The 24,907-nt window shown below is 33.9% G+C and overlaps 4 protein-coding genes across 5 annotated transcripts; 3 read left to right on the top strand and 1 right to left on the bottom strand.

Moving 5' to 3' along the window:
• Positions 1-1,479: 1,479 nt before the first annotated feature.
• On the top strand, positions 1,480-3,521 carry LOC118047198 (ubiquitin-conjugating enzyme E2 28). Of its 2 annotated transcripts, none has more exons than XM_035056422.2 (5): positions 1,480-1,680; positions 1,764-1,849; positions 2,083-2,210; positions 2,377-2,481; positions 3,189-3,521. In XM_035056422.2, the coding sequence occupies exons 2-5, from the start codon at positions 1,780-1,782 to the stop codon at positions 3,330-3,332; spliced, it is 447 nt and encodes a 148-aa protein (XP_034912313.1). In that variant the 5' UTR covers positions 1,480-1,680; positions 1,764-1,779; the 3' UTR covers positions 3,333-3,521. The 2 variants fall into 2 exon arrangements, with proteins under 2 accessions (XP_034912313.1, XP_034912312.1); XM_035056421.2 differs by having other exon boundaries at positions 1,481-1,680; positions 1,758-1,849.
• A 1,644-nt stretch (positions 3,522-5,165) lies between these two features.
• On the top strand, positions 5,166-10,643 carry LOC118047199 (thioredoxin H-type). Its single transcript, XM_035056423.2, has 5 exons — positions 5,166-5,430; positions 5,826-5,899; positions 8,571-8,693; positions 9,726-9,848; positions 10,161-10,643. Exons 2-5 carry the CDS (start codon positions 5,879-5,881, stop codon positions 10,311-10,313), a joined length of 420 nt encoding a protein of 139 aa, XP_034912314.1. The 5' UTR covers positions 5,166-5,430; positions 5,826-5,878; the 3' UTR covers positions 10,314-10,643.
• A 3,426-nt stretch (positions 10,644-14,069) lies between these two features.
• On the bottom strand, positions 14,070-17,545 carry LOC118047185 (receptor-like protein kinase FERONIA). The gene has a single exon (XM_035056392.2). The coding sequence runs from the start codon at positions 16,962-16,964 to the stop codon at positions 14,283-14,285; it is 2,682 nt and encodes an 893-aa protein (XP_034912283.1). The 5' UTR covers positions 16,965-17,545; the 3' UTR covers positions 14,070-14,282.
• A 4,265-nt stretch (positions 17,546-21,810) lies between these two features.
• LOC118047202 (mannan endo-1,4-beta-mannosidase 6) lies at positions 21,811-23,982 on the top strand. Its single transcript, XM_035056426.2, has 6 exons — positions 21,811-22,024; positions 22,118-22,397; positions 22,512-22,706; positions 22,820-22,942; positions 23,073-23,284; positions 23,367-23,982. Exons 1-6 carry the CDS (start codon positions 21,852-21,854, stop codon positions 23,797-23,799), a joined length of 1,416 nt encoding a protein of 471 aa, XP_034912317.1. The 5' UTR covers positions 21,811-21,851; the 3' UTR covers positions 23,800-23,982.
• The last annotated feature ends 925 nt before the right edge of the window (positions 23,983-24,907 follow it).

Here is a 24,907-nt window from a genome sequence, read left to right as displayed (position 1 = left end):
ACAACCACAATAGCTACCGCAATACCAAACACACTCTTTATGCCTTTTGAGCCATCGAGGCGGCTCATATGAGGCTTTTCGAGGTGGCTAGGCAAACAATTGGATCTCCTCTTTTTTTCTTTTTTCTATTTTTCCCCTTCAAAAAAACATGCTAGCCCAATCAAAATTAAAAGATATCCTCAATTTTCTTTTTATTTCAATTATGTCCCTTATTTTTATGATTGCTCTTTATTTGTTTTGATTTTTTTTTATTTTCTTCAATTCCATCCCTTAGCATTTTTTCATATTTTATATTAATATAAAATTTGATCTTCATTATTTTGATTGTTATTTTATATAAAAAAATCAATTTCATCCATTATCACTAGATTAATTTTAATTTTCATGTCGAGCTTGTCCTTTATTCTTTTAATATATTTTGTCTTAATTTATTTTTTTTTTAATTTCATCATTCAATATTTAATTTTTGTAAAACTGGGCTTTATTAATTTTTTTAGTGCTGTGATCCCGATCTCATTACTCGGGTCACAAGTATGAAATTTTAATCTATATTGATATTGGTCTTTTTTTTTTCAACAATTTTATTTTTTGATTTTATAATTTAACATTAAGTTTATTAAAGAAAGCGTCAATTTTTTTTTTCGCTTTTGGTATTGGGGTCCAGGTCATACATTTATCATATTGGCTCGGATTGACTTGGAGTTTTTTCACTGTTTTTATGTTAAATTTGTTTTTTTATTTTACTTAATTTTTATTTTATCATTTTAAAAATTTGATTTTTCAAGTTTTAGCATTAGATTTTTAAAAATTAAGTTTTATCATTTTTTTTTATGCAGTCAACCCTATCTTAAGCACAAGTTACGATTATAAGATGTTAGCTTTCATTGATATTGATATTTTTTTTAATCTATTTTTACATATATTTTCTTTATTGATTTCAGCTTTTAGCTTTGAGTTTATTAAATATTGAGTTTATTTTATTTTTTTATATATGCTTTCTATAAAGATATTATAGTCTTATAATTTAAATTATAAATTTATTATATTAACACGAAATAAAAGATAACTTTTTTCTTTTTTCAGTGTCCTCTCATCTTCGTTATGTCTATAACTTGAGTCACAAAATTTTTGTTTGCTTTAAAACATGCTTGCATGACTTTAACATTATTTTTTCAAGTCAAGAAAAAAATCAACTCAACCGCAGACTACCCTTCCTAAAGCAAATAAGGTATTGGTTCAACGAGCAAGAATCCAGTTTCTACTCTTATAGTTCAATTTTTTTTATTTTTTTTATCGATACCACCCTTTTAATTTCCCGCCATATTAGCAAATAAACACTAAAATCATAATAGTAATTAATAAATTTTAAACTACGGGAGTCGAAGTGTAACATTAATATATTTACAAGGACAAAAATTTATTTAACCCTAAAGAATAAGACTATGCGGAGGAAAAACACTAAAAAGGTAACATAATTTTTATTTCAGCACCGCCAAACAGACCCTAACACAATATAAGGAGATTCCGAAAAAAACCAAAAGCAGACCCTCCTCCTCCTCCTCCTCCGCGGCTACCTCTTTGTCTGTCAGATAACAGGGGAGTGGGAAATCAGCGGTTGTGTAGGTCCACCGTCAACTTATTTCCAGATCGCAGATTTCCCCTTCCACCACTCATCTTCAGGTACTCTTTCTTTTTCTTTTTTTTTTGTTTGTTTTCTGCTGTTTGTAACTTTTTTTTTCTCTTTTGTTTTTAACAAGGTGAAGAGGAGAGGTAAAAATAATGGCTGCAAAGCGTATCTTGAAGGAACTCAAGGATTTACAGAAGGATCCACCTACTTCTTGCAGTGCAGGTGTGCAATAATTTTTTAAAAAAATTTCTGAAAGCCCAGCTCTTTATTTATTCTGATTTGGCAAAATTTCAGTTTTCTGCTTTTTTTCCTTTTTGTTTATGTGAACTTCACTGTGCTTGGTTGTGGCTTGAAGCCCACTCTGCTTGAACTTTTTTTGCAATGGATGATTAGTTTTATCTGGGATTGTTCAAATCTGGAGGTTGGTAAATCCTGGGTTTTGATTGGATATATAGGTCCTGTAGCTGAAGATATGTTTCACTGGCAAGCAACAATAATGGGACCTGCTGATAGTCCATATGCAGGTGGGGTGTTTCTAGTAACCATCCATTTCCCTCCTGATTATCCTTTCAAGCCTCCAAAGGTAATTTGTTTTGCTGTCAATGGAGCAATTTCAGATTTTGACTTGTGTATGTGGTTAGATAAAAAGGCTTTGTTTTGTTTGGTTGGTTGCGCGCCGGCGCCCTTTTCTTCCCCCCCCCCCCCCCCCCCCGGAGGGATAATGATGTTTTTTTTTACACTCTTTTCAGGTTGCATTTAGGACCAAGGTCTTTCATCCCAACATTAATAGTAATGGAAGCATTTGTCTTGATATCCTCAAAGAGCAGTGGAGTCCTGCTCTTACCATTTCTAAGGTTTGATTTTGCTCTGTTAATATATGCTGATAACATTTTAATGTGCTGCAGTTCTCGTTTATTACTAGCAATGGCTTGCTCGAGTAAAGTTTGTAGACTTTCATCTGTTTTAGTATGAATGGAGAATGGAAGAGTTTGTGATCACATAGTTTATGTGGCAGTAGTTTAAGAATACAGGCATTCACATCACTCTCTTCCAAATGTATTGTTACTAGTTATGCTTATTGCTAAGAGTCTGTCATCTTATAGATTTTTATCCATGTTTATTGTCTGCAAAATGTGTCCATCAAGAATCTAGAATGTTATTCTGAAATGACCCAGTGTAATGTTACGGCAGTAAAATTTGCTTGCCAGTCTATGTTTGTATGTGTAGATAGCAGGGGTGCGTGTCCTGTTCTCCTGCTTAGCAACTTGAATGTTCTCCTGCAGTTAATGTTTCTTAGGTTATAAAACATGAGTTGGCTGCATGTTCCATAGATTAAGAACACGAGGCTATCTGTTGCTGAAATTCAAACAGGGCTCTTCTTCTTCTTCTTTAATTTATCAATGCTGTCAAAGCAGAATGGTTCAGTGGGTTGGTTGGGTGAGCATGACGCTTTAGATTTCATCTTGAAACTAACACATAAGTCTCTTTACTTTACTCCCATGCTACCACAGTCAAAGAAAGATTTGTTAATTATTACTGCTAATTGATGGATGCATATCAGGTACTGCTCTCCATTTGCTCATTGCTGACCGATCCAAATCCTGATGACCCTCTTGTACCAGAGATTGCCCATATGTACAAGACTGACCGAGCCAAATATGAAGCCACTGCTCGCAGTTGGACACAGAAGTATGCCATGGGCTGAGGTTATGGAAACAATGTATAAATGGCTTGCGTTTATTGTTATGTGTTGAAACATGGTCTGTTTACTCTTTTGGGGTTGGTTTTGTGAGGTTTTGAATTTCATAAGAATGAATGATATTTTGTGCAGCTCCAAACTATGATTTGGGGGTTGCATGGAAATAATATATGGAAAGTATGTCGTTTTAATCTAGACGTTTCTTGTTGCTGCCTTTTTTAACTGTTTACCCTCTGGGCATTTCATTTCATTTATTTTTCTGTATCCTACCTTGCATGCCCATTGTAAAAGCCAGGCCATTTGTTTTATACGAGTTGTCTATAGAGTGTAGACATAGAAAGAGGCATTCCACTAGTATTTTTAAGCTTTTACATCCATCTGTGGTTCAAGTGTGTTTGTTTACGAGATGCATCGCGTAGTGCACCTCATGAACAAACACGCCCAACTTTGCTCACCAGACCAAATTGTGAAGGTTCTTTGATTGAATGTGAGAGATTATCATAGGAAATGGAGGCAGAAAAAGCTTAAATCACTTTAGGCTTGTCTCTTTGAATGTTTAAATAGAACAAAATGATATTTCATTGTCATGGCGATTCTGTTTCATTTACCCTGTTATGGGGCACAGATAAAAGGATCTCTGTTCAAGGTTCTCGAGGGTGGAGTTTTGCGCTCCAACTGAAAACCTTCGAGGTGAATTCCTGTGAAATATGAATGAGAGGCACCATCGACTTCATGAAGAATCAAGCTTCTTGTTCTTCACCTCTCAGATATCAGTTATGCTGTCTCTTGTTGTTGACAACTATCTAGGATATTTGTGATGCTTGGCGAGAGACAAAACAAAAGAAATGACATCTTCAAACTGACCAAATACCTGCCAATAAGAGCATGTAAATCCAGCATAGGAATTTCAATTTAAAATAGAGTCGTTTCTTTTTTGTTTTAAAAATAACATCAAAATTTAACTTTCAAAATTATCTATATATAATTTTGACATCACTTCTGATCTTTCCAAAAACTTTCTTTTTGTTAAAATTCTTCTTTCTTTTTCTTACAAAGAGTAACATCTAAATCTTAGTTATTTTTTTTTTATTATTATTATTAACATGCGTGTCTGGACCAGTTTGCGTATACCTTGACTAATCTCACGAGTCCTGAAGTTAATGACCATATAAGTTTTCAGTAACCATTATATTAGCAACCATATGATTTAAACTTAAGAACCACAAGGAAGCAAATTTCTTAGTCTTAAGTTTTTACAACTAGATCATCTACTAGATAATTAGTTTATTATTTATTTTTATTTATGTTACTAAGAATAACAAATTAAACTTGATAAATAATATTACAATCAAACTACTACTACTAGTATTTAAGAGCAGACAATAAATTCTTTTGAGGTAAAATGATAAATACTTTTTTATTGATTCTATATCTACATAACTTTATCTACTTTCTTCTTTTTTATGGGACGCGATATTGAGGTAAGTTTTTGTATATTAAGGTGGGTTTTATGGTTGTGTTTTAAAAAAAATTTTACAAATTAATTATATTTATCTAATCAATATTTTTTAAGAAATAAAGTTTTCAATGAGATTTATTAAAAGTATTTTCAGTATTTGAGTTTAAAAATTATGATATTAGCTAGATCAAGTGCGTTTATTTTAGCATTCAAATAATATTTTTGAATTTTTTTATATTAAATTTTATTATTTTAATATGTTGATCTTATAAATAAATTTTAAAAAATAAAAAAAAATTATTTTTATATATTTTCAAATAAAAAATAATCATTTCTATAACCTTAAACACTTACTTAATGGCCCATTACGGTAAGTAATAAATTAGAGTGCAACCTCCTCTCTAAAATTAGAAAGGGAGCAAAATATGAGGACAGTAAGAACCAAAGCAACAACTCCAATTACCCAACAACAAAAGAATGTCTTTCACCTTTGTTTGTTATTTCTGTCTCCTTTTCATTAGTTTAATCAGAAAAAGCACAAACCTTCGTCTACCTGTAAACATTATTCTTCTCTCTCCCCCCTTCATTACTCAGCAAATCAAGACTAGGGTTCATAATCTCCTTGTTTGAATCTTAAAGAAGAAGGTAATCATAATTGATGACCCCCTTCTTGTCTTAATTTCTCTCCATGCTTCATTATTTCTATTTTTAATGTTTTTTCTTTAAGAATAGTGCTGTTAATGTTATTGAAAGAAGAGAGTTTTAACATTCTGATTGTTGAAGTAAATGATCTTACTTTTGGTTCTTAATTGTAATTTAAAGAGAAATGTTTTGAAAGATTTTTCATTTTTCTTGCTACCCAAATTTAATTTTACTGATATGATTTAGAGGCTTCTGCTTCACAGTTTTGAATTGAAGGGGTTAAATTCTTTTTCGTTTTGTTTTTTATTTGTTCTTGCTGTGAATTGTTAAGAACAATATGCATTTTAGTGGTTTTTCTTTAGGCGTGTTGAAGATTTTGGATTTCGTTCCATTTTCAGGGTAATTGGGACATTACATCAATCTGCTTGGGTTTAAAGTCTGGAAATCAGATATGGGACTTTGCTTGGCTAAGGTAAGAGTTTCTATGGAAATTAATTATTTTATCTTCTTACATATAATTGCAACCGATTACTCTTTTTTGTTTGTGTCTGAGGAAGCTTGGAATTCAGGTTTCTTATTGTTTTTCTTGTTGTTTTTAGATACTGCAAATGGAAAAATATTACTAGATAGTCGTGAAAATGGAAGTTTATTGATGGGATTTGGTTCTTTGAAGGTTTTACGAGGAGTTAAGAACTGAGCCATTTCCAAAATTATAGTTCTTTGTAATAATTTAGCATTAGATATAGTTGAGTTATTGATTTAATGAAGGTCAGGAACTTGGCTGGTATAATTTTGCACAAAAGGATTCCACAGCTAACCTTGAGCTAGCTGGTACTAGGGATGATGTGGCGGAATATTCTCTCGCTGAAACTCTCTTGGGAACATGAGACGATACCTAAGATGTATCCTTAAAAATGAAGAGCTTTTAGGTTAGAGACTTGGAGTCTTATCTTTGCTGATAGGGGAGCATGCATTGGCTATAGGATTTAACAGTGTTGGTGTATATTGTTAGTTGTAGGAGCAACCTCGTTCTTTGGACTGCACTTGTACTTGTCACTTGATTCATCCAATTCTTAGTATCAGTTTTTTGTGGTAACCAGGGGGAAATAGTATCCTTTTGTAGGTGATGTATTAAGGTTTGATAGTCGTGGCTCATCAGCTGATATGATGTTGTGGCATGAAAAAATAATGAAAAAAGAGGATATGCAATAAATACAACATTGTTATTGTCATTTTATTACATGTAGAAAAGTTCTAAGAATAGTGGAATTCTGTATCAATGTCATGGTTATGCATTGAGTAAGAGAAACATAATGTTATTATATGTCCTAAAACCATCACAAGCTTCTCATAATTTGTAGTTTTGGTTAAGATAAATCAACTGTGTATGCAAAAAAAACATACTGTTATTATGTGTCCTAAAAACATGACAATAACAGTTAAGGATTTTGTTAATGGTTTGTGGGTGACCAGTGAAGCCACAGAAGGGATTTGCCGTGCAAGGATAAATGTTATTAACATGAAGAATAACAAAATCTCTCAACCCTCTGAAGCTCTTAAAACATTATCAAAATCTTTTCAACTTTGAATAGGAAACTTGGGATCGAATTCTGCATTTTTTTTTTGTTATACAATAACCAAATCTGTCAATTTTGTTATGTTCTGTTGGTGGCACCCTAATGAATCTATTCAATTTTGTAAAGAAAAACGAATCAGTTTGTTTGGCTTAGTATTTTAATGGACTCAAATGTAGATTTAGCTGACTCCATGGCTTACTCCCCACCTATCCTTAAGGCTTCCAATTTATGTTATTGCACTGTTCCCAGGAATCAAATTGTACCCCGTCCATCATGAACCACCAATGCCCGCTTGGTGTTGTGGTTTCTGTGCAAGATTCCATGTGGATTTAAGTATATTGTTGTCTTCATATTGCTTTCACAATAACAAGGAAGATTTACTTTGGAACAGATCGTGCTTATCAATGTAATCTGGTTCTCTTGAAGGGACTGTGAATAGTTTAGAATGGAGAAATGATCAAAATAGTAGTCTGTAAGACTGCAGCAGAAGGTAGTATTGAATTATGATTAAATGAAGGTTAGGTCCTTGGCTTGTATGATACTGCAGAAAAGGATTCCCCAGGCTGATCTTAAAGTAGTTGGTAACATGGGATAACGTGGCTGAAAGTATCTAATTACTGAAAAAAACATTTTCATGGGAAATTGAGACAACCTAAGCAATTATATTACTTTTAAGTTAGAGACTTACAAACTTGTTTTCGTTGATAGGAGAGCATGTGTTCTGGGATTTCATTGTATTGAATATACTGTTAGTTTCAGGAGTAACATTGTCCAGGAGACTGCTCATTTGATTTTTAACATTTTTTTTTTCCATGGTAGTCAGTTAGGAAAAGAGAAACCTTTTAGTGTTTAGTTTACTCAGATTCTCAGTAAAGGCTCCCCAGCAGATGTGATTTTCATTTGCGGCCTGGAAAAGATGGTGAAGACTAAGATGGATACAATGTCGTCAAGTCAATGATTGATTGCTTCTAGAAAATTTCCAGGTTAAAATGGTGCAAGTCTGTGTCAGATGCATTATGCATTCAGGAAGAGACATCATGTATAGTTATAACAAGTTTCACACCCTGGCAGTTTTAATTGAGATGTCAACAGAATATGTAACACGAATCAGTATCATCTGTCCAAAAAATGTTGAGGTCACGATTAAAAACTTTTAAAGTAGTCCGTGAAGAGTCAAGCCACAAAGGGGAACTATATTTTTACCTATTGTTTTAGAGAGGATAGAGCTGCTAAAACAAAGAATAATGAACTCTCTTAACCACTTAAAAAGTAGTAAAACAATAACAGAGACTTTTCAACTTTAAATATTAAACTTGTGGATAGAAATTTGCATTCTACTCTGTTTGAAATAAAGAATAAAAAACAAATCCATCTACTTCGTTTATGCCTGATGGCACTCGAGTGAATCTATTCACATGTAAAAAAAAAAAAAGAATCAATTCTTTTGGCTAAATATTTTTTCTAAAATGGACTCTTTTTGTATATAGATATAGCTGACTTGTTATGTTATTATTCCCTGGTTATCTTTTAGGCTTCCACTTTTCTGAGTGTTCATGCTATTTGCAGCGTAACCATGACGCGGATGATGATGAGCCACATATCGAGCTTGCTGGTGGTAATGTGCACCTCATTACCACAAAAGAGAGATGGGATCAGAAGCTGTCAGAAGCAAGCAGGGATGGCAAAATTGTAAGTTTGACTTTTATCCATCCACGGGATTTCTTTTTTCTTCCAATATCCTTTTTTTACAATACTCATTAATATCTTTTGACTGAGAATTATAACTTGAGGTTAGCGAATTTCTTATTGAGAACCAAAAGAGACGAAATAGTGCTGATGCGGGATATAAAAGATTTAAAGCTTATAAAAAAAGTAAGAAGAAGCTCAGAAAAAAAGAAACCAAAGAAGCTGAAAAGGAGAAGGATGTGAATTAAAAAAAGTCTTATGCAATTTTTATTTAATTTATCAAAAAATATCTAACATTTAAATAAATAGGATATAAATAATAAAATCTAAAACAAACAATTGGGCTTATAGCCCACTAAATAAAATATCAAACAATAGTTAAATTAAGCTCACTAAATAAACCTAAATAAAATCCAATAACACAAGGTTTTGACTATTCTCCATCATCATAAAACTTATGAAAGTGTGATACCAAAACTGTTGTGGAACAAAAGAGATTTCAAGCTAAAAAAAAGAAAAAACTTAAAAAAAGAAGCCAAAGAAGCTGAAGAAGAGAAGAATGTGGGTAGAGAAAATCTACAACTTTGCAATTTTTATTTAATTCATCAAAAACTGTGTAATATTTAGATTTTTTGGAAACAGTAATTTGAATTAAAAAGGAGAGGTCTAACATTTAGATAAATAAGATATAAATATTAAAACCTAACTAGAATAAATAATTGGATTTATAGCCCACAAATAAAATATCAAACAATAGTTAAATTAAGCCCAATAAATAAACCTAAATAAAATCTAATAACACAAAAGTTCAACTATCCTTCCTCATTAATAGATCATACGTCTTGGGTATGATGTCTCCATCAAATAGATGCACCCTACACCCTAAAATTTCCCACAGCTCTCATTTTGCAGCGTATACAATACAACCATGTTGGCTGGCTTTGGAGCTGACTTCATGTAAAATTTATTTGATCTTCTGACTAGTGTGTTTTAGTAATCTGTTTTCATTTTGAACTGAATATGGATGTTTAACAGGTGCTCGCAAATTTCAGTGCAAGATGGTGTGGTCCTTGTAAACAGATTGCACCATACTACATTGAGCTATCGGAAAACTACCCTTCTCTAATGTTCTTAGTGATTGATGTTGATGAACTATCTGTAAGTTGTAAATTATATTCTCGCTTCCTGATATCCCAATTTCTCTTGTCATTCATCTACATAGGTTGGACTGTCATAACTATCCTTTTAATTGCATGACATGCACCCTCCCTCTCTCTCTCGACTTATTGTACAGTCTTCACAATAGATATTGAATAAAAAGTCATATAAATGAAAAAAAAAAGAAAAAAAGAAATTCAATCCTGATTTTGAAACTCGTCATATATTGATATGGCTACAAGTTTTGTTTACAGCGGAATGTGTTGAACTGGATGATGGTTAAAATTAGTGTGTTACTATGTGTGTTTGCAGGACTTCAGTGCTTCATGGGAGATCAAAGCTACTCCTACTTTCTTCTTCCTTCGAGATGGGCAGCAGCTGGACAAGCTTGTGGGAGCCAACAAGCCAGAGTTACAGAAGAAGATAGCTGCTATTTTAGACTCATTGCCCCCTAGTGCCAAATGACTGCTTTGATGGTTCCTGGTGTCTGTGAGACCCTATTGAACATTATCCTGTCGATGTTTTTGAGTATTGAAGCCCTTCAATCGTGTGGTTCCGCCTGTGAATTTTGTTCTGTCATGTAGATATGACCAATTTGATGCAAGCATTTTGTTGTTGATATTTCGGCAGAATGAGAAATTTCACAAATGAATACTGTTAAGAGTTTGATGTTTTTAGCTTTGGATTTTTGTTTTAGAAGGCTTTGTTGGTGGAATAAGGCTGTGAAACATTTTGGAAGATCTCGGTGTATTATTTTTTTTTTTATTAATAAAAGTTACCTTGCGTGAATAGCAATTTGAGGTATTTTTTGAAACCGTTTACAAGTCAAGAATTTAGGGAGATGAAAGGTGAGAAGAAAAGCCCAAGTCTCATCCTAAAAATTTTATCTTGAAAGTTTAAGTTGATAAATAAGGTTAAATAGATGATTTATATTATTTTTTAATATATTTTTTTGAATAAAAAATTTTTAACTTTGAAATTTATACAGGTTTATATTATCTTGTGCTTGATTTTTTTATAAAATAAATATGAATATTAAAATTCAAACTTGTGATTCTTGATTTTTAAAATTTTAATATCATACCAAAAAATAATCTCAATTTAAAAATTTAAGCTGACTTTATAAACTAAAAAAAAACCCTTTAAAATTCTCTAATCTATTTCATACGAACTCAAATTAATAAATTACATGAAAGAAGCTAAACTAAAACAATCAATTTTTAAAATTCATTTCCGAGAAATTTTACTTGGGAGTAGTAAAACAAAATAAAATACAATTGCTGAGATGATTAGTACTTGATTAATTCCTATACTAATTCCTAAGACCAAGTTGATTGCTCAGGTTTCATCATACCCCCAATCTCCACCAGGATATTTCAGGTTAGATCATCTTGTTGGTTGTCTTTCTGGGTTTGGTTTTCCAGTTGTCTTCTCTCTATGGTCTAAAAAACAGTCATCTTATCTTCTATCTAAGCAGCAAGGAGAAAACTAAAGTGTATGTCTGTAGACAGAACATAGTCCTAACTCCTCTGCTTTTCATTCTTTGTATTATAGTGTTGTTAACTAATGTTAGCTCTGTTCATCAATAAACTTCTGCTTTAAAGTTTATTTTCTCTCTCTCCTCTCCTCACCTGGTGATGAATTGCTGACACCTTATCATATAATTAAACTGTAGGAAATCTTTGATTTGGCTGTCTAAATATGAGATATGGGGCAATGCTTGGCTAAGGTAAGTGTTTCTGATGGAAATTACCATAAATGAGTGCCTACTGCAAGCTATTTTAAAAGGATTAAATCGTGTCTTTTCCTCTGCAAATCATCAATGCATACTTGGTATAAATGAGTGCCTACTGCATGCATATTTCTCCTCAGTGCCTCCAAAGAGAGTCAGGATCAAGAGCTGTCAGAAGCAAGTAGGGATGGGAAGACTATAAGTTCGATTTTTGTCGGTTAAATATGACCCCATTTGGAAGAACATTGTTTCTGCTTCAGATATTTAGGACCAAGAACAGCAACTTCACTGCAATTCTTCCAGAAAGTCTATGGAAATATGTATTCTCACAGTGCTGTTTTCGTAACTTTTTCCAGGAACTGGTAATGATTGGCTGGAGATCTTTCTTGGAAAGCGGTGTTGTGGACGCACTTTCCACCGTTTACCGGCGCCTAGTGCCCACTACAGCAAGTCCCACTTTCTGAATATCTTGATAATCTTTAGAATGCCTTGAAAGCAATAGAATACACAAATTTGGACTCTCTCCCCTTCAACCACCACGTTCTCTTGTAGCTTTTTGGGACCAAGTTGAGCATGTGAAAGAACAATGAAAGAGTCGTCAAGAGTTGGATGACGTTTTCTGTTCTATCTTTACCTCTCTGGCACTTCAAGCTGTACAACTGAACCTACAATTCCGTGTGGACCCTTCCCTCGTATCATATGGTCGTGCAGGTTCCTCTAGCATCCTAAAATCATGTCGTTTGGTGTCTTGGAGCTTCTGTTATTTTTCACGTATTATACGGTTGCAATACAGATGGAACAAGTCAAATACATGAAGCATGAATGTTTTGTGCTCACCAAAAGTTATTAAACTCTGTATAATTTACAATATGGATCATTAATTAATTAAGTGGGTTAATCCGAATTCACCTAATTAAGCCCAATACAAGGTTATTTTAAGAAATTTTTTTAAAAAAATTACATGGTTGCAGTACATGTTCAACAAGCCAAATACCTAAAGCATGTATGCTTTGTGCTCATTCCAAAAGTTTATAAATTTGATCTGACCCATGATATGAACTTGATTGACCTGATCAAATTCAACACGATGTTTTGAGATTTTTTTTAAAAAAAAATAAAACAATATTATTTTAAAAAAATAAATTGAACTAGATTTTGACCGAGTGAATTAAATTATGGAATAACCTGTCAGGTTAATTAGGTAAACTCTAACCTGATTAATTTAAATCCTGGTAAGTACAAGGAGCTAGTAAAAGAGTTCTAAGAGTCCTAATTAATCTGTAGGGTTGGGTTAGACCACTTATTCATACATACTGTAATCACAAATTCTTTGAGAATTTGTTTGAGATTCAAATAAATAAAAGGCTGTGAAGAAAAATTTATCAAAAATACATTAGTTTAAATATAAAATTTTCATAAATGTATTGATTTGGATAAAACTTAACTCGAAAAAGATTTAATCTCTCTGCACAAAAGAAGATTAGTTGGATATGCATCAATGTTGTATTATCAACTTATTGATATAATTTTATTGCAAACATTTTGGACCTTAGCCACTTTGGGACCATCTTGAAGAAAAAGCTATGTTCTATAACTATCTTCGTATTTATTTACAATAATAAAACATAAAACGGTGCAATTTTAAGTATATTTTTATAGTTATTACACATTAGTTATTTATTTATGCGTCAAAAATTTTAAATTTTGACCAATAATGTCATGCATTTAATAAAAACTTATTACATGATACATATAAAAAAGATTAAAACAAAGTTGAAAAAATAAAATAAAAAATTAACTAGAAACTTTAAGTTACAATTTCTTATCATATAGTTATTGTAAATTATTTTTATTCAAAACAATTAAAATTTTATATTAAAGATTTCAGTTTAAAATGCGTATCAAATATGTTTTTTATATATAAAAATAAAATATTTCTTTTTATTTTTTTTTGGATCAATCCACAACATGATTTATAAGCTTTTTTCAAAGATTTTATTAGTATAAAAATTGAATTATATGTTACAGGGTGCATAATTTCATTCAATGGGTGGCATCTGTCTAACCAACGTCTCTTTTGGCGAATAATAATAACATAATAAAATATTTTTGTTAAATTTTATTCTCTCACAAAAGTCAATTTATCGACAAACCCTACGACAGCCCTTCCACTTGCACTTCCCCACGTTCTTGCCAGCCGATTCAAAATGACTCGTTGAACCAGACAGTTTTAGGGCATAAAAAACCTGCCCTGCCCTTTTCCTTGTATTAAGAACACTCTGCTTGGACCCCACCACTTGTAAGAGACCGGAATTTACAGCAATTCAGACCATCAAAGACTAAAAAATACCACATGCAAGCATACATCACAATACATGGACTGTTGTTCTATCTAAATCCATCCACTTGAGTTTCAAATATGGTAAGGCATGAAAATAGTTTCAACAAGAAAAAACAATATGATAGCATGTAGATGCTACTATCACAAATGCCAAAGGAAGTTACACAACTTTATTTTACACTCTTCAGGTAAATTGTAGATACAAATTATAGTAACTGATCTGATCAAAACATATCAGATCGAGGGGGGAAGGTAACTAAATGAATTAGACAAGAAAAAACTATAGAAAAAAAAATGCCAAATTGAGTTTGTTTGACGATTGACAGTAGATTGCAAACTGCCTTCCTGGATTTTGATCAGCTCATCGTCCTTTCGGGTTCATGATCTGCGAGAAAACAGCACTTGGTGTTAAGCCATCAGAGTCTTCGCTAGCGAGGCTCCGGCCGCCTATGCTCATGCTGATTCCACTGCTTCTTGAATCAGTCACAATACCATCATAACCAGGGGAAGCATCAGGAGCTTTCCCTTTATAGGCAACATTGAATGGCACCTCCTCATCATCTGCACCTACAATACCCTTGCCACCATCCTCTGCACTCTCTTGTAGCTGCAAAGCAAACTCTAGGTTCCAGAGGACATCACCCATTGAAGGCCTGTCAATGCTTTGGTCAGAGACGCACTTCATTGCAGTCTCAGCAAACTTCTTGAAGCATTCTGGTGTGATCTTCCCCTTCAGATAGGGGTCAAGAATCTGATCAAGAATGCCTTTCTTATGGCAATGAGCAGCCCATTCTGCCAGGCTCACCTGTTCCTTAGGCAGTGTTGGGTTCAAGGCTGGTCGAGCACACAGGATCTCAAACAGCACAACTCCAAATGAGTACACGTCGGATTTTTCAGTTAGTTGTTGCCTCCTGAAGTACTCTGGATCCAGATAGCCAAAACTACCTTTGACAACAGTGCTGACATGAGTGTGATCCAAAGTAGGGCCTGTCTTCGACAGCCCAAAATCAGAGACCTTGGCAACCCACTTCTCATCCAAAAGAATGTTAGTTGTCTTAACATCACGGTGGATAATAGTGTGCTTTGCCCCAGTGTGGAGATAGTGTAAACCACGAGCAGCCCCAATGCATATTTCAAGTCTTTGCTTCCATGGCAAAGGGGGCTTTTGGGTTTTGTATAAATGTTCACGCAATGTTCCATGAGCCATGTAATCATAAACAAGAATCATCTCAGTATTTTCTTCACAGTAACCAATCAGTGAAACAAGGTGACGATGTCGAAGTTTTGAAAGCATTTCAATTTCAGTCTGGAATTCATGCACTCCTTGCTCAGAGAGTGGATTACCACGCTTGATTGCAACTTTAGTTGTTCCACCATCAATTTCTCCTTTGTAAACTTTACCAAAACCTCCCACCCCAAGGAGCAAAGCCTCATCAAAGTTGCTGGTGGCAGACTTTATCTCAGCGAATGAGAAGTGCCGGCAAAGGTTTGAAGGTAGAGAGGAAGCATAACTTCCTGTAGTATTTGTCTTGGCTGAACCCGCAGAGTGCGAATTTCCATAAAGAGAAAGAGGAAGCCACCCAGATGGTCCATCACTTGAACTTGCCTCCTTCCCTTGTCTATGGCGTCTGGATGCAGCAAGAACACAAAAACCAATGACAACGGCTAGAACAACCCCACCACTCACACCTCCAGCTATAATCGCTGTTTGGCTCTTTGAATGACCAGATCCAGAAGCTGGTCTGGCCCTTGAGGGATCAATGATGTCCTGTTCAGGAGCAGGAATTGGATTTGGTCCAGCAAGATTACCATTTGGACTGCTTAGCTTGAAAATTTCCACACCATTTAATATTGAATCATAATACTGGGGCTTTAATTTCAGATCAGGATGAAGTGCAAGCCATATATCCTGCTGTGGAGGCCCAGTAGGAACTAGCAAGACATAATCTTTAATAACTGGAACTCCATTGTTCCCATTCCCCCCTGCCCAGGCAATGACATCCGCTCCTTCTTCAGCAGTTTGATTATTGAGAAAGATGTCAAATACCCTCTGATTGATCTTGGTTATATTTGAAACCTCACAGAAATGGAGCCTAACCAAGTAATTGAAACCAGAGTCCACACTAAATATCCAAGTCAAATTGTAATTCACGTTGACATTAGGAGCTGGCCCCATCGATCTAGCAGTGAGATACACATTATCTGGGGCAACATATGAGGGCATCCCTGGAGGATATCTAATCGTCACATTTGGATCAGCACTCTGTGGAACACCAAATGCTGACCCATAAAGATATATTTGATCATCAGACCAAGATCGAAACAGACCTGTATCACCAGATGGGGTGATGCTATTACCTCCCACGTTTAACCTATATACATTCTCAAGGGCAGTAGTATTGTCAATGACATATGGGACACCTTGGCCGACAATCATCACTCCATTAGCATTACTATAAATGTCCGGCATTGACACAATTTCAATCCCGTTGACAAATGCATAAGCACTTGAAGGATTTGAAGACGGACTAAAAGTTATGTTCAATGTATCACCATTCACATTGATCAAATACTCATTCATGATTGAAGCAAAATTCAAAGCATCCGTGGTTTGAGCAACACTAAAATTGCTAAGAAGTGTATAAGACCCAGCAGTAACAGAAAAGCGAGCATCGGACGCATTAAGGCCATTGTATGAAGAAGGATAGAAGTACAAACGAACGGATTTATGACCAGAAACCACTGGGAAACTATAGGTAAAACTTGACTGAAAAATGCGAGCTGTTAGATAGGGAATTTGGGGAACGGCAGGATCTGGAGTAGCAGTGGCTATGGATGATTTTCCAGAGGAAGACAAGAATGAAGAACCCTTATCTGAGGTCCAAACTCGACCATCCAAATCACGTTCATCGGAGTTGGCCCCACAGTCTAGGAGGGTTTTCTCAGTGGGAACATAATTTGCAGCAAAAATAACTTGAATTGACGATAACAAGCAAAGAAGAACAAGAACAGAAGCACAGAAACACTTATCCATGCTTCTCATGGACTCAACCTCAACAAAACAGCCTATAAAGTCTCTTTTTATCAGAACCCACGAAATCAACACCCAAAACAGAAACAAAGCAAGCTCAAAACTGAAGCTTGACAAGGATAAATAAAGCCGAGATCTAGGTGATTAAGCACTCAAATCAAGCTCAAACCTTTATGTGACCAGATCAAGGACAAGCTAAACAAACACCAAAAACCGAGTTCCTAAACAAGAAAAACTAGCTAAAAACCAGATTACAAGAAGCTAAGATCCCAGCACTGGAATCCCAAAGACATTTAAGGAAAGGAAGCACTACTAATAAAGGACTCCAAGAGAGGGAAAGAAAGAGAACTCAAGCCATCTTTCTTGAGCTCTAGGGGAACAAAACAACGGAGATTAGAGTCGGTGAAGGTGAAAGTTTACCTTCTTAGAAACACTCAGCTGAAAAGAACCTGAAAGAGAAACGGACTCACTGGGTCAATTCGGACAGATCGCCTGAATATGAAGGTGAAGAAACTAGAAGAAAGAGACCACCTTGTATTGGCTTTTAGTAGCTGCCACTTGCCAGTCAATTAATTTTTTTGAAGTCGCTTGCTTAGTTTTGTGGGGGGTTTCTTCATATGATTATGATGTAATAACTTCTTAATGGATTTTTGTTGTAACTTCAAATTAGTCCTCGTACTATTAACTAATTAACAATTTAGTTCCTAATTAAACTATTCTTAATAGGGTGGGCAAGACCTAATTTAAAAGCTTAAGTTCTAACTATCAAAAATAATAAATTCATAGGATTTAATAAAACCGGTTAAAATAATTAAACCTAGTTTGTTGAGTCCACATGTAAAAAAAAAAAAAATTCAAAAAAATAATAATTTAAATTTGAGATAAAATATTTCAAAATTTGATAACTCCTTCAAAAATTAAACACCTGCCACTTTGTTATTTTTAATTTTAGGCTTAATACCACACAATATATCTATATTACAATATTAATAACCCACTATTTAAATCGATAATCTAGTGAGTTATTAGTTTGACGGGTCGGTTTAATAATATGATAGGAGAGGGAATTTGATTTGGGATATCAGAGAAGTGGGGTGGGAGATCGTGAAAATGTTTTGTTTGAGAACTAAATTGAAAGTACGTAGATAGTTAGGGGACCGAAGTCTCCTCATGTTTTATTTATTGTTTTTGTAGTTTCCCTTGGTGCTAGCCTGTTTAGATAAAACGACGTAAATAACCTTGGAGGAGGTAGTAATTACAGTATTTGCCATTTACGGTGGAAAATGGAATTGTGATTGGATGACAGATCACTGATGAAGGGGTCGTAGCGGAGGGAGAGATTCTCTAAAACGCGTTCAAATCAGACCGTTTTAACGCGTTTGGTCTTTTGAGGCCCTTCCCCCACCAAGCTGTGATGAATTATTTGCTCCTTTATCATTTTTCTATAGATGATTAGTTGTTTGGCCTTTTTTTTGAGAATCTTGAATAAAATTCAATGCATTAAACCCTGTTTTTTTATATATAAATAAATTTTAATAGATTAATATTACTATTAATATCTGCCGATATAAAATTATTTAATAATATGGTGAAGTGTGGTTAAAATTAAATCTTGTTTTAAATCATAATTTTGAAAGTGTTTTGTTAATTAAAACGCAATTAAATTTATATGTAGATTATATTTAAAACTTCTTTTTAAAACCTTAATTATAAAAAATATTATAATTTATAATTTTTTAAAACCGTAATAAAAAAACAACACAATATTAAATACACTTGGAAAAACTGCATGAATGTAGGAAAATGAAAATTCCATCTTCTTAGACATGCATGCCACTAGTCATCATCCATGAGGGCTCCACCCTCTTGCAATTGATAGGAACCACGAAAAGTTTTTATTTATTTATTTATTGTGCATATGATGATAAATAGTAGTTGAAAGTGGTTTTCAACTTTGATGATTATTTATTTATTTATTTTTAACTTGTAGTGTAAGTAATATTGACTAATGGCCTTTTTTTTATTTTTTTTTGTACGCTATATGTAAAATATTGAACAAATTGGCTAAGTTTCTATTAATCATGGGCCTGCCAAAGGAAAAAAAATAAAATTGATGTACAACTTAAGTAAATAGCACTCAGCAGATTAACTTTAATCCTTGACTAGCTATTTAACCCGTGATCTGCGGGATATAAATTTTATTTTTTAAAAAAATCAGGTATATAGACTATTTTAGTATATTTTTATTATATATAAAAAAATCAAAGTGTATATCAAAATGTATATGTAGGTATCTGATTAAAGTAAAAAAACAAATAGTTAACAATAACTAAAAAAAATTGAAAAATGTTAAAAATGAATGTAAATTAAGATATTTAATTATATAAAATAAGATATTTACTCAGTTGTGTTTGTGAAACTTATTTATTTAAATCAATAAATGATAATAGAAATTTTAAAAAAATAAAACTAATTAAATAAACTCATACCCTAAAAAATATATTACACAAGGCCAAACATATCAGAAATTTTATTTAAAAATAAATATTTTTTATTTTGAAAAAAAAAGTTCATTTTTATAAAAAAAAAATAATTATAGCTAAATTAAAATAATATCTTAAAAATTCAAATAATTTTTTTTTTTAAAAAAAAACTTGTATTGAAAAAAAAAGTAGTAGCATTTCTTGATTGAATTCTGCCTGCAAAATCAATCATCTAAATCATGATATCGGGATAAATTTTTAGAATTTTTTGTAAGATAATAACAAAATCAATTAAAAAAATAATGTAAAATGATAAGATAGTAAAAGAAAATGATCTAGAAAAAAATATCAAACGACATTATATTTTTAAATTCGACTCGGGTCATTAAACCGGAAGCATTAGAAATGAAAAAATATGTAAAGCCTAATCCCTAACAAATCAAATGTTGAATGATAAAATAAGAAAAAGAAAAATTAAATACACAAAATGATCTAAAAAAATTATAATTAAAAGAATGATGATAAAAATCAAAATAAAAAATAAATTTGAGGGCATATAAAAAATTTCAATTGGAGGGTTAAATGAAATTGAAAAATAACTTTAAGACAAGAAAAAAATAAAAAAAATAACAGTCAAATTGTAAAAAATAAAACAACATATATTTTGAATAAAGGATGAAATTAAAAATTAACAAAACTTTAACAAAAAAACAAAAAAAAAATTAAAAATCAAAGAATGAGGACCGAGAGAAAAAAAACATATGAGCGAAAACCCTTTGTCAATAGTTTTGAAGACCAAACTACCCTTATCATAAAACCTTCCATTTGCTCCACTCAAGGATAAAATTGTAATCTCATTATAGGAATCCACAGTAAATTATACCAATTGTTACCGTGAAAAACCCTCTCCCTAGTACCTATATTTCATGTTAATTGATATTGTTAATAATAGGCAGAACACAGGTGCGCACGAGTCTCAATAATAAGTCCCATTTAAGGTTTGGGTAATTGTTTTATTAGGTCAACTTTAAAATTATATGGTTTTTTATTTAAAAATTACTCAACATTTATCACTTGGATTTGACTCCATCAACTAGTCAATGGAATTTGATTAAATCAACCTTCAAGTGGCAGTACAGGGGTGCATTAATTTGATAAGAACAAGAAAAATAATAAAAATCCTGAACTTTTGGGTGACAATTCTAGCAAGGCCCAGATAGAAATAGAAAAAAACCAGAGCCATGCAAGATGAGTGCTTCATAATGGGCCAACAAAAATAGTTCTAAAAAAAAAAAAAAACTGGGCTAAGATACAACATTTTGCATGGTAGACATTTTTTTTTTAATTATAAAAAAACAAGGGATCGAAATCTAAGCTTCTGATGGCTGAATTCAGCTCATATCTTCCATGAAAATTTTGAATTTCAAGTTTGATTAATCCAATATTAGGTTTTTGATTCAATAAAACCAAAGCAAAATGATGCAAAATATAAACTCTTGAAGGCATACCAGGATACATAATGATATCAAATACATTGTTATGATTAAAGCAGGACCTTAGATTCCTTGGGAGCTACCTTTTGCTACTTCAAAGTTAAAGATAGTTTTCTCCAGTTGTTAATGGGAACTTTGAGACTGCAACAGAGCACAAATATGTTACTTTGACCCAAAAACAGGACAGAAACAAAAAGCATATGATAGTTGATAAATCAGACAGGTTATGTGTTTGGACAATCAAAGGTTGCCAGGCTACTTAACAGGATTTTTTCTAGGTCTGCCACATATATATGATGTGTCACAGAACATTCAAGTTAAGCTTGCAACAGATCAGCTTAGTTCTGCTTACCTGCTTACCAGCTCCACTATACTTCTTCAATCTCCTTCTCTCCAGATTGCTTTTTGCAGAGAAATGGCTTGCATCGATTTCGTCTTTCTTTCCATGGATTTATTTTTTCCGTGTTTGTCCATGTATATGTGTGTGTAGAGACCAATCTAGTTTGTTGGTTTTAGGACATGTCAACATGTTCTTCAGGAAAGATGCAGTGACCTTGAAGTAATGTCAGTGTCATCTGAACTACAAGTTATCTAGGTTTAAAAGGGTCTCATTGTCTTGTAGGACCCTTAAAACTTACCTTAGGAGTCATACCTGAAGCCTTGTTTAAGTATGCAACTAGACCTAGGTCTGTAGCTTTTGCTTGTGTAAATCCATCTATGTATCTGCGTTTGGAAGAAAAGAAAATGGCATAGAGAGTATATGAATTGAAGTTTTCTTGGATTTAAAGCCATGGTGTAGATCCCCTCTTCAACACTCTTCTTGCATATCACAGTTTCTGCTACAGCCTTAGATGATCATGCATATAAATATGGGGGGTCCAGTGAAGTGGGATGTGCAACCCTTGGTTTGCTGACTCAATACTATGGATACCCACAAGAGGGTATTTGGGTTCAAGATCATTTTCTTGGTGTCCGTTTTTATTCTTCTTAATGAAAGTTCAAAATGCAGCAGCTTTGGTGTTATGGATGATGAACAATTTAAAACAATGGTGGAGGAAGTAGACAATCATCTACCATCTTCTAGCTCAAGTCAAGGGTAACCATAAAGGAAGACAAAAAAAAAGAAATTCATCCATTTTTCTGTAAAACATGATTTTTACGTTTATGCTTTGATTATTCAAATGTGCAGGGTTTATGAGTTGAATGATGTGGAAGAAGATGAATGGCTAATGGTGGCAAAGAAAGGAAACCAGTTTGTGATCAATGACCAACCTTTCTATGTCAATGGATTTAACACATACTGGCTGATGGTGTTTGCTGCTGATCAATCTACCAGAGGAAAGGTCACTGAGGTTTTCCAAAAAGCATCCTCAGTTGGTCTATCAGTCTGCAGGACTTGGGCTTTTAACGATGGTCAATGGAGAGCTCTTCAAAAATCTCCAGGTGTTTATGATGAAGATGTTTTCAAGGTATTTCTAACTGCTACCTGGTTTCTGAGCTTACAAAGGCTACTGATAGCTAGGATGCCAAGTTATTTTGGTATGCATTCTTTATTATGTGTCATTATTTTGTTTGAGCTGTAGGCCCTGGATTTTGTGGTCAGTGAAGCAAATAAGTACAAGATCAGGCTCATATTATCATTGGCTAACAATTGGGATGCATATGGTGGAAAAGCACAATATGTTAAATGGGGAAAAGCTTCTGGCCTCAATTTGACATCTGATGATGATTTCTTCTCTCATCCAGCTCTCAGAAGCTACTACAAGGCTCATGTCAAGGCAACTTTCAGACCACTGCTCCAACCAACATTTCTTTTGTGCAATCTAATCGAATTCCGAAGATTAATCCATCTGACAGTTGGCCTTACAGTTTCTTTATTCACTGAATGCAGGCGGTATTGAATAGAGTCAACACGATCACGAACATAACCTACAAGGATGACCCTACAATATTTGCTTGGGAGCTGATGAATGAACCTCGATGCACCTCAGATCCCTCTGGCGATAAACTGCAGGTTTGTTGATCTTCGACACTTGATTTTGCATTGCAGCTATACAATATATTCCTGTAGCTGGTAGTGCTTTGAGGAAGAATTCTGTTTATGCCATCGATTCTGAAGCAAATGGATGTCTTTGTTTTTGTAGTCATGGATAACAGACATGGCAGTTTATGTGAAGAGCCTGGATGCAAAGCACTTGGTAGAGATTGGATTGGAGGGATTTTATGGACCATCGGCTCCTGATAGGGCTCAGTTCAATCCAAACTCATATGCTACGCAAGTTGGAACCGACTTTATCAGGAACCATCAGGTTCTCGGTGTTGATTTTGCTTCTGTTCACATATATGCAGACTCCTGGTAAGTACTCGCTGCACAGCAATGACAAAGAAAACTTGTTCTCATTTAGGGTCTAAACAAATGATTAAATCTATGGATGAAGGATTTCGCAAACAATTACGGATTCTCATATCCAATTCACCAAGTCATGGATGGAAGCTCACATAGAGGATGCTGAGAAATATCTGGGAATGCCGGTTGTGTTCGCTGAGTTTGGTGTATCTTCAAAAGATCCTGGATACAACTCATCATTCCGCGACACACTAATTAACACAGTGTACAAGACCCTCTTGAACTCAACCAAGAGAGGTGGGAGTGGAGCTGGGAGCCTTCTGTGGCAGCTTTTCCCTGACGGGACAGACTACATGGATGATGGATATGCAATTGTTCTATCAAAATCTCCTTCCACATCAAACATCATTTCCCTCCATTCAACACGAGTCGCAATCGTCAATTCCATGTGTTCATGGAAATGCAAATGGGGCTGCAAGAAGAGGAATCCTTTAGAGGCATTCCTCTACCATGATGATTTGTAAAAGTAGTTGATCGGTCACAACAGGAAAAGGAAGAAGTACAGTGGTTATGATAATACACCCTTGTTTTTGTACCTCCAAAAACATGAATACTGGTGGTATTAAATAAAGAAAATGGCTTTATAAGCTGTTATTGTATTATCAGACAAGCAATTTTATCTCCTCCACTTGGGTTTTTCCTTTAAAGTTGTCTGTTACAAAGTTCTTTCTTGTCAGTCTCTGTATTATGTCCCGCTTCCTCGGATTCTAGTCACTAGTAACAAAAACATATTCCGGCTTTCATGCTGCAAGATTAAAAGCTTAAAAAAGATGAAGAACTCAACAAAACAGACCCACAATCCATTCCCACAGCCTAAATTTGAAAGTATCTTCCATCATAATAATCTATCATAAAGGATGATCTTCATCTTCCTTGGTTGGCTCACAGAGCATCTGGAAGGAGGATTCTTAATGAAATTATTGACATTACCACGTGCATATTAGTAATAAACTTGCCATATGGGCATACTAGGACTGCCCGACGGTTTGGCTGATGTTCATCAGGTTGTGTCTAGGATTTTACTACCTCTTTCCGCCGCGCTTTTAACCCATCAGCTGTGTGATTCCAGTGCTAAGGATTGGCACCTTATGCTCAGCTGTCTTAGTCACCATTGTTTCTAAGATGTTCTTTAGTTTCTATGTCCTTGGTTTTTGTCAGTTGTATTAGTTCAGGCAGTTGTGCATGAATAGAGATAATTAAGTAGCTAAATTGATAGCTGTTTCCAGCAAGTCATACAGAAACCATTATAGATTAGTCAGATTTAGCAAGAAACGATTCAATTGATTTTCCTCTGAATTTCTCAGAAAAATAGTCCAGCACTTGTTTTCTTTGTATGTTTGCAAGTTATCTCTAATATATTCCTAATTGTTTTATCGCATGTCCACTAAAAAATTACAATGTGCTCGCACTGGCTGGTAAAGTTCAGCATAAATCAGTTTTTACTCAGACATGGCATGATAGACTATTAAAAAAGCATGGTAGGCCTCATACATAAATTGATATTACTTAGTTAATGATGGTCACGATGATATACATAGAGAAGACAAACAAGATTGCAGAAGGCCAGAAGAT

The sequence above is a fragment of the Populus alba genome, chromosome 16, assembly GCF_005239225.2.
Source record: "Populus alba chromosome 16, ASM523922v2, whole genome shotgun sequence".
Lineage (NCBI taxonomy): Eukaryota > Viridiplantae > Streptophyta > Magnoliopsida > Malpighiales > Salicaceae > Populus > Populus alba.
The sequence above is the reverse complement of the archived record's forward strand: the minus strand, read 5'-3'. Positions and strand labels throughout refer to the sequence as shown.

Excerpts from the sequence above, each read along its gene's own strand:
- LOC118047199 (XM_035056423.2), top strand. The coding sequence starts at position 5,879 with ATGGGACTTTGCTTGGCTAAG. Across the intron at positions 5,900-8,570 it reads TGGGACTTTGCTTGGCTAAG|CGTAACCATGACGCGGATGA; the intron begins GTAAGAGTTTCT and ends TGCTATTTGCAG. Across the intron at positions 9,849-10,160 it reads TTGATGTTGATGAACTATCT|GACTTCAGTGCTTCATGGGA; the intron begins GTAAGTTGTAAA and ends GTGTGTTTGCAG.
- LOC118047202 (XM_035056426.2), top strand. The coding sequence starts at position 21,852 with ATGGATACCCACAAGAGGGTATTTGGGTTCAAGATCATTTTCTTGGTG. Across the intron at positions 22,943-23,072 it reads CCTCTGGCGATAAACTGCAG|TCATGGATAACAGACATGGC; the intron begins GTTTGTTGATCT and ends TTGTTTTTGTAG. Across the intron at positions 23,285-23,366 it reads CACATATATGCAGACTCCTG|GATTTCGCAAACAATTACGG; the intron begins GTAAGTACTCGC and ends CTATGGATGAAG.
- LOC118047185 (XM_035056392.2), bottom strand. The coding sequence starts at position 16,964 with ATGAGAAGCATGGATAAGTGTTTCTGTGCTTCTGTTCTTGTTCTTCTT.
- LOC118047198 (XM_035056422.2), top strand. The coding sequence starts at position 1,780 with ATGGCTGCAAAGCGTATCTTGAAGGAACTCAAGGATTTACAGAAGGAT. Across the intron at positions 1,850-2,082 it reads ACCTACTTCTTGCAGTGCAG|GTCCTGTAGCTGAAGATATG; the intron begins GTGTGCAATAAT and ends TTGGATATATAG. Across the intron at positions 2,482-3,188 it reads CTGCTCTTACCATTTCTAAG|GTACTGCTCTCCATTTGCTC; the intron begins GTTTGATTTTGC and ends GATGCATATCAG.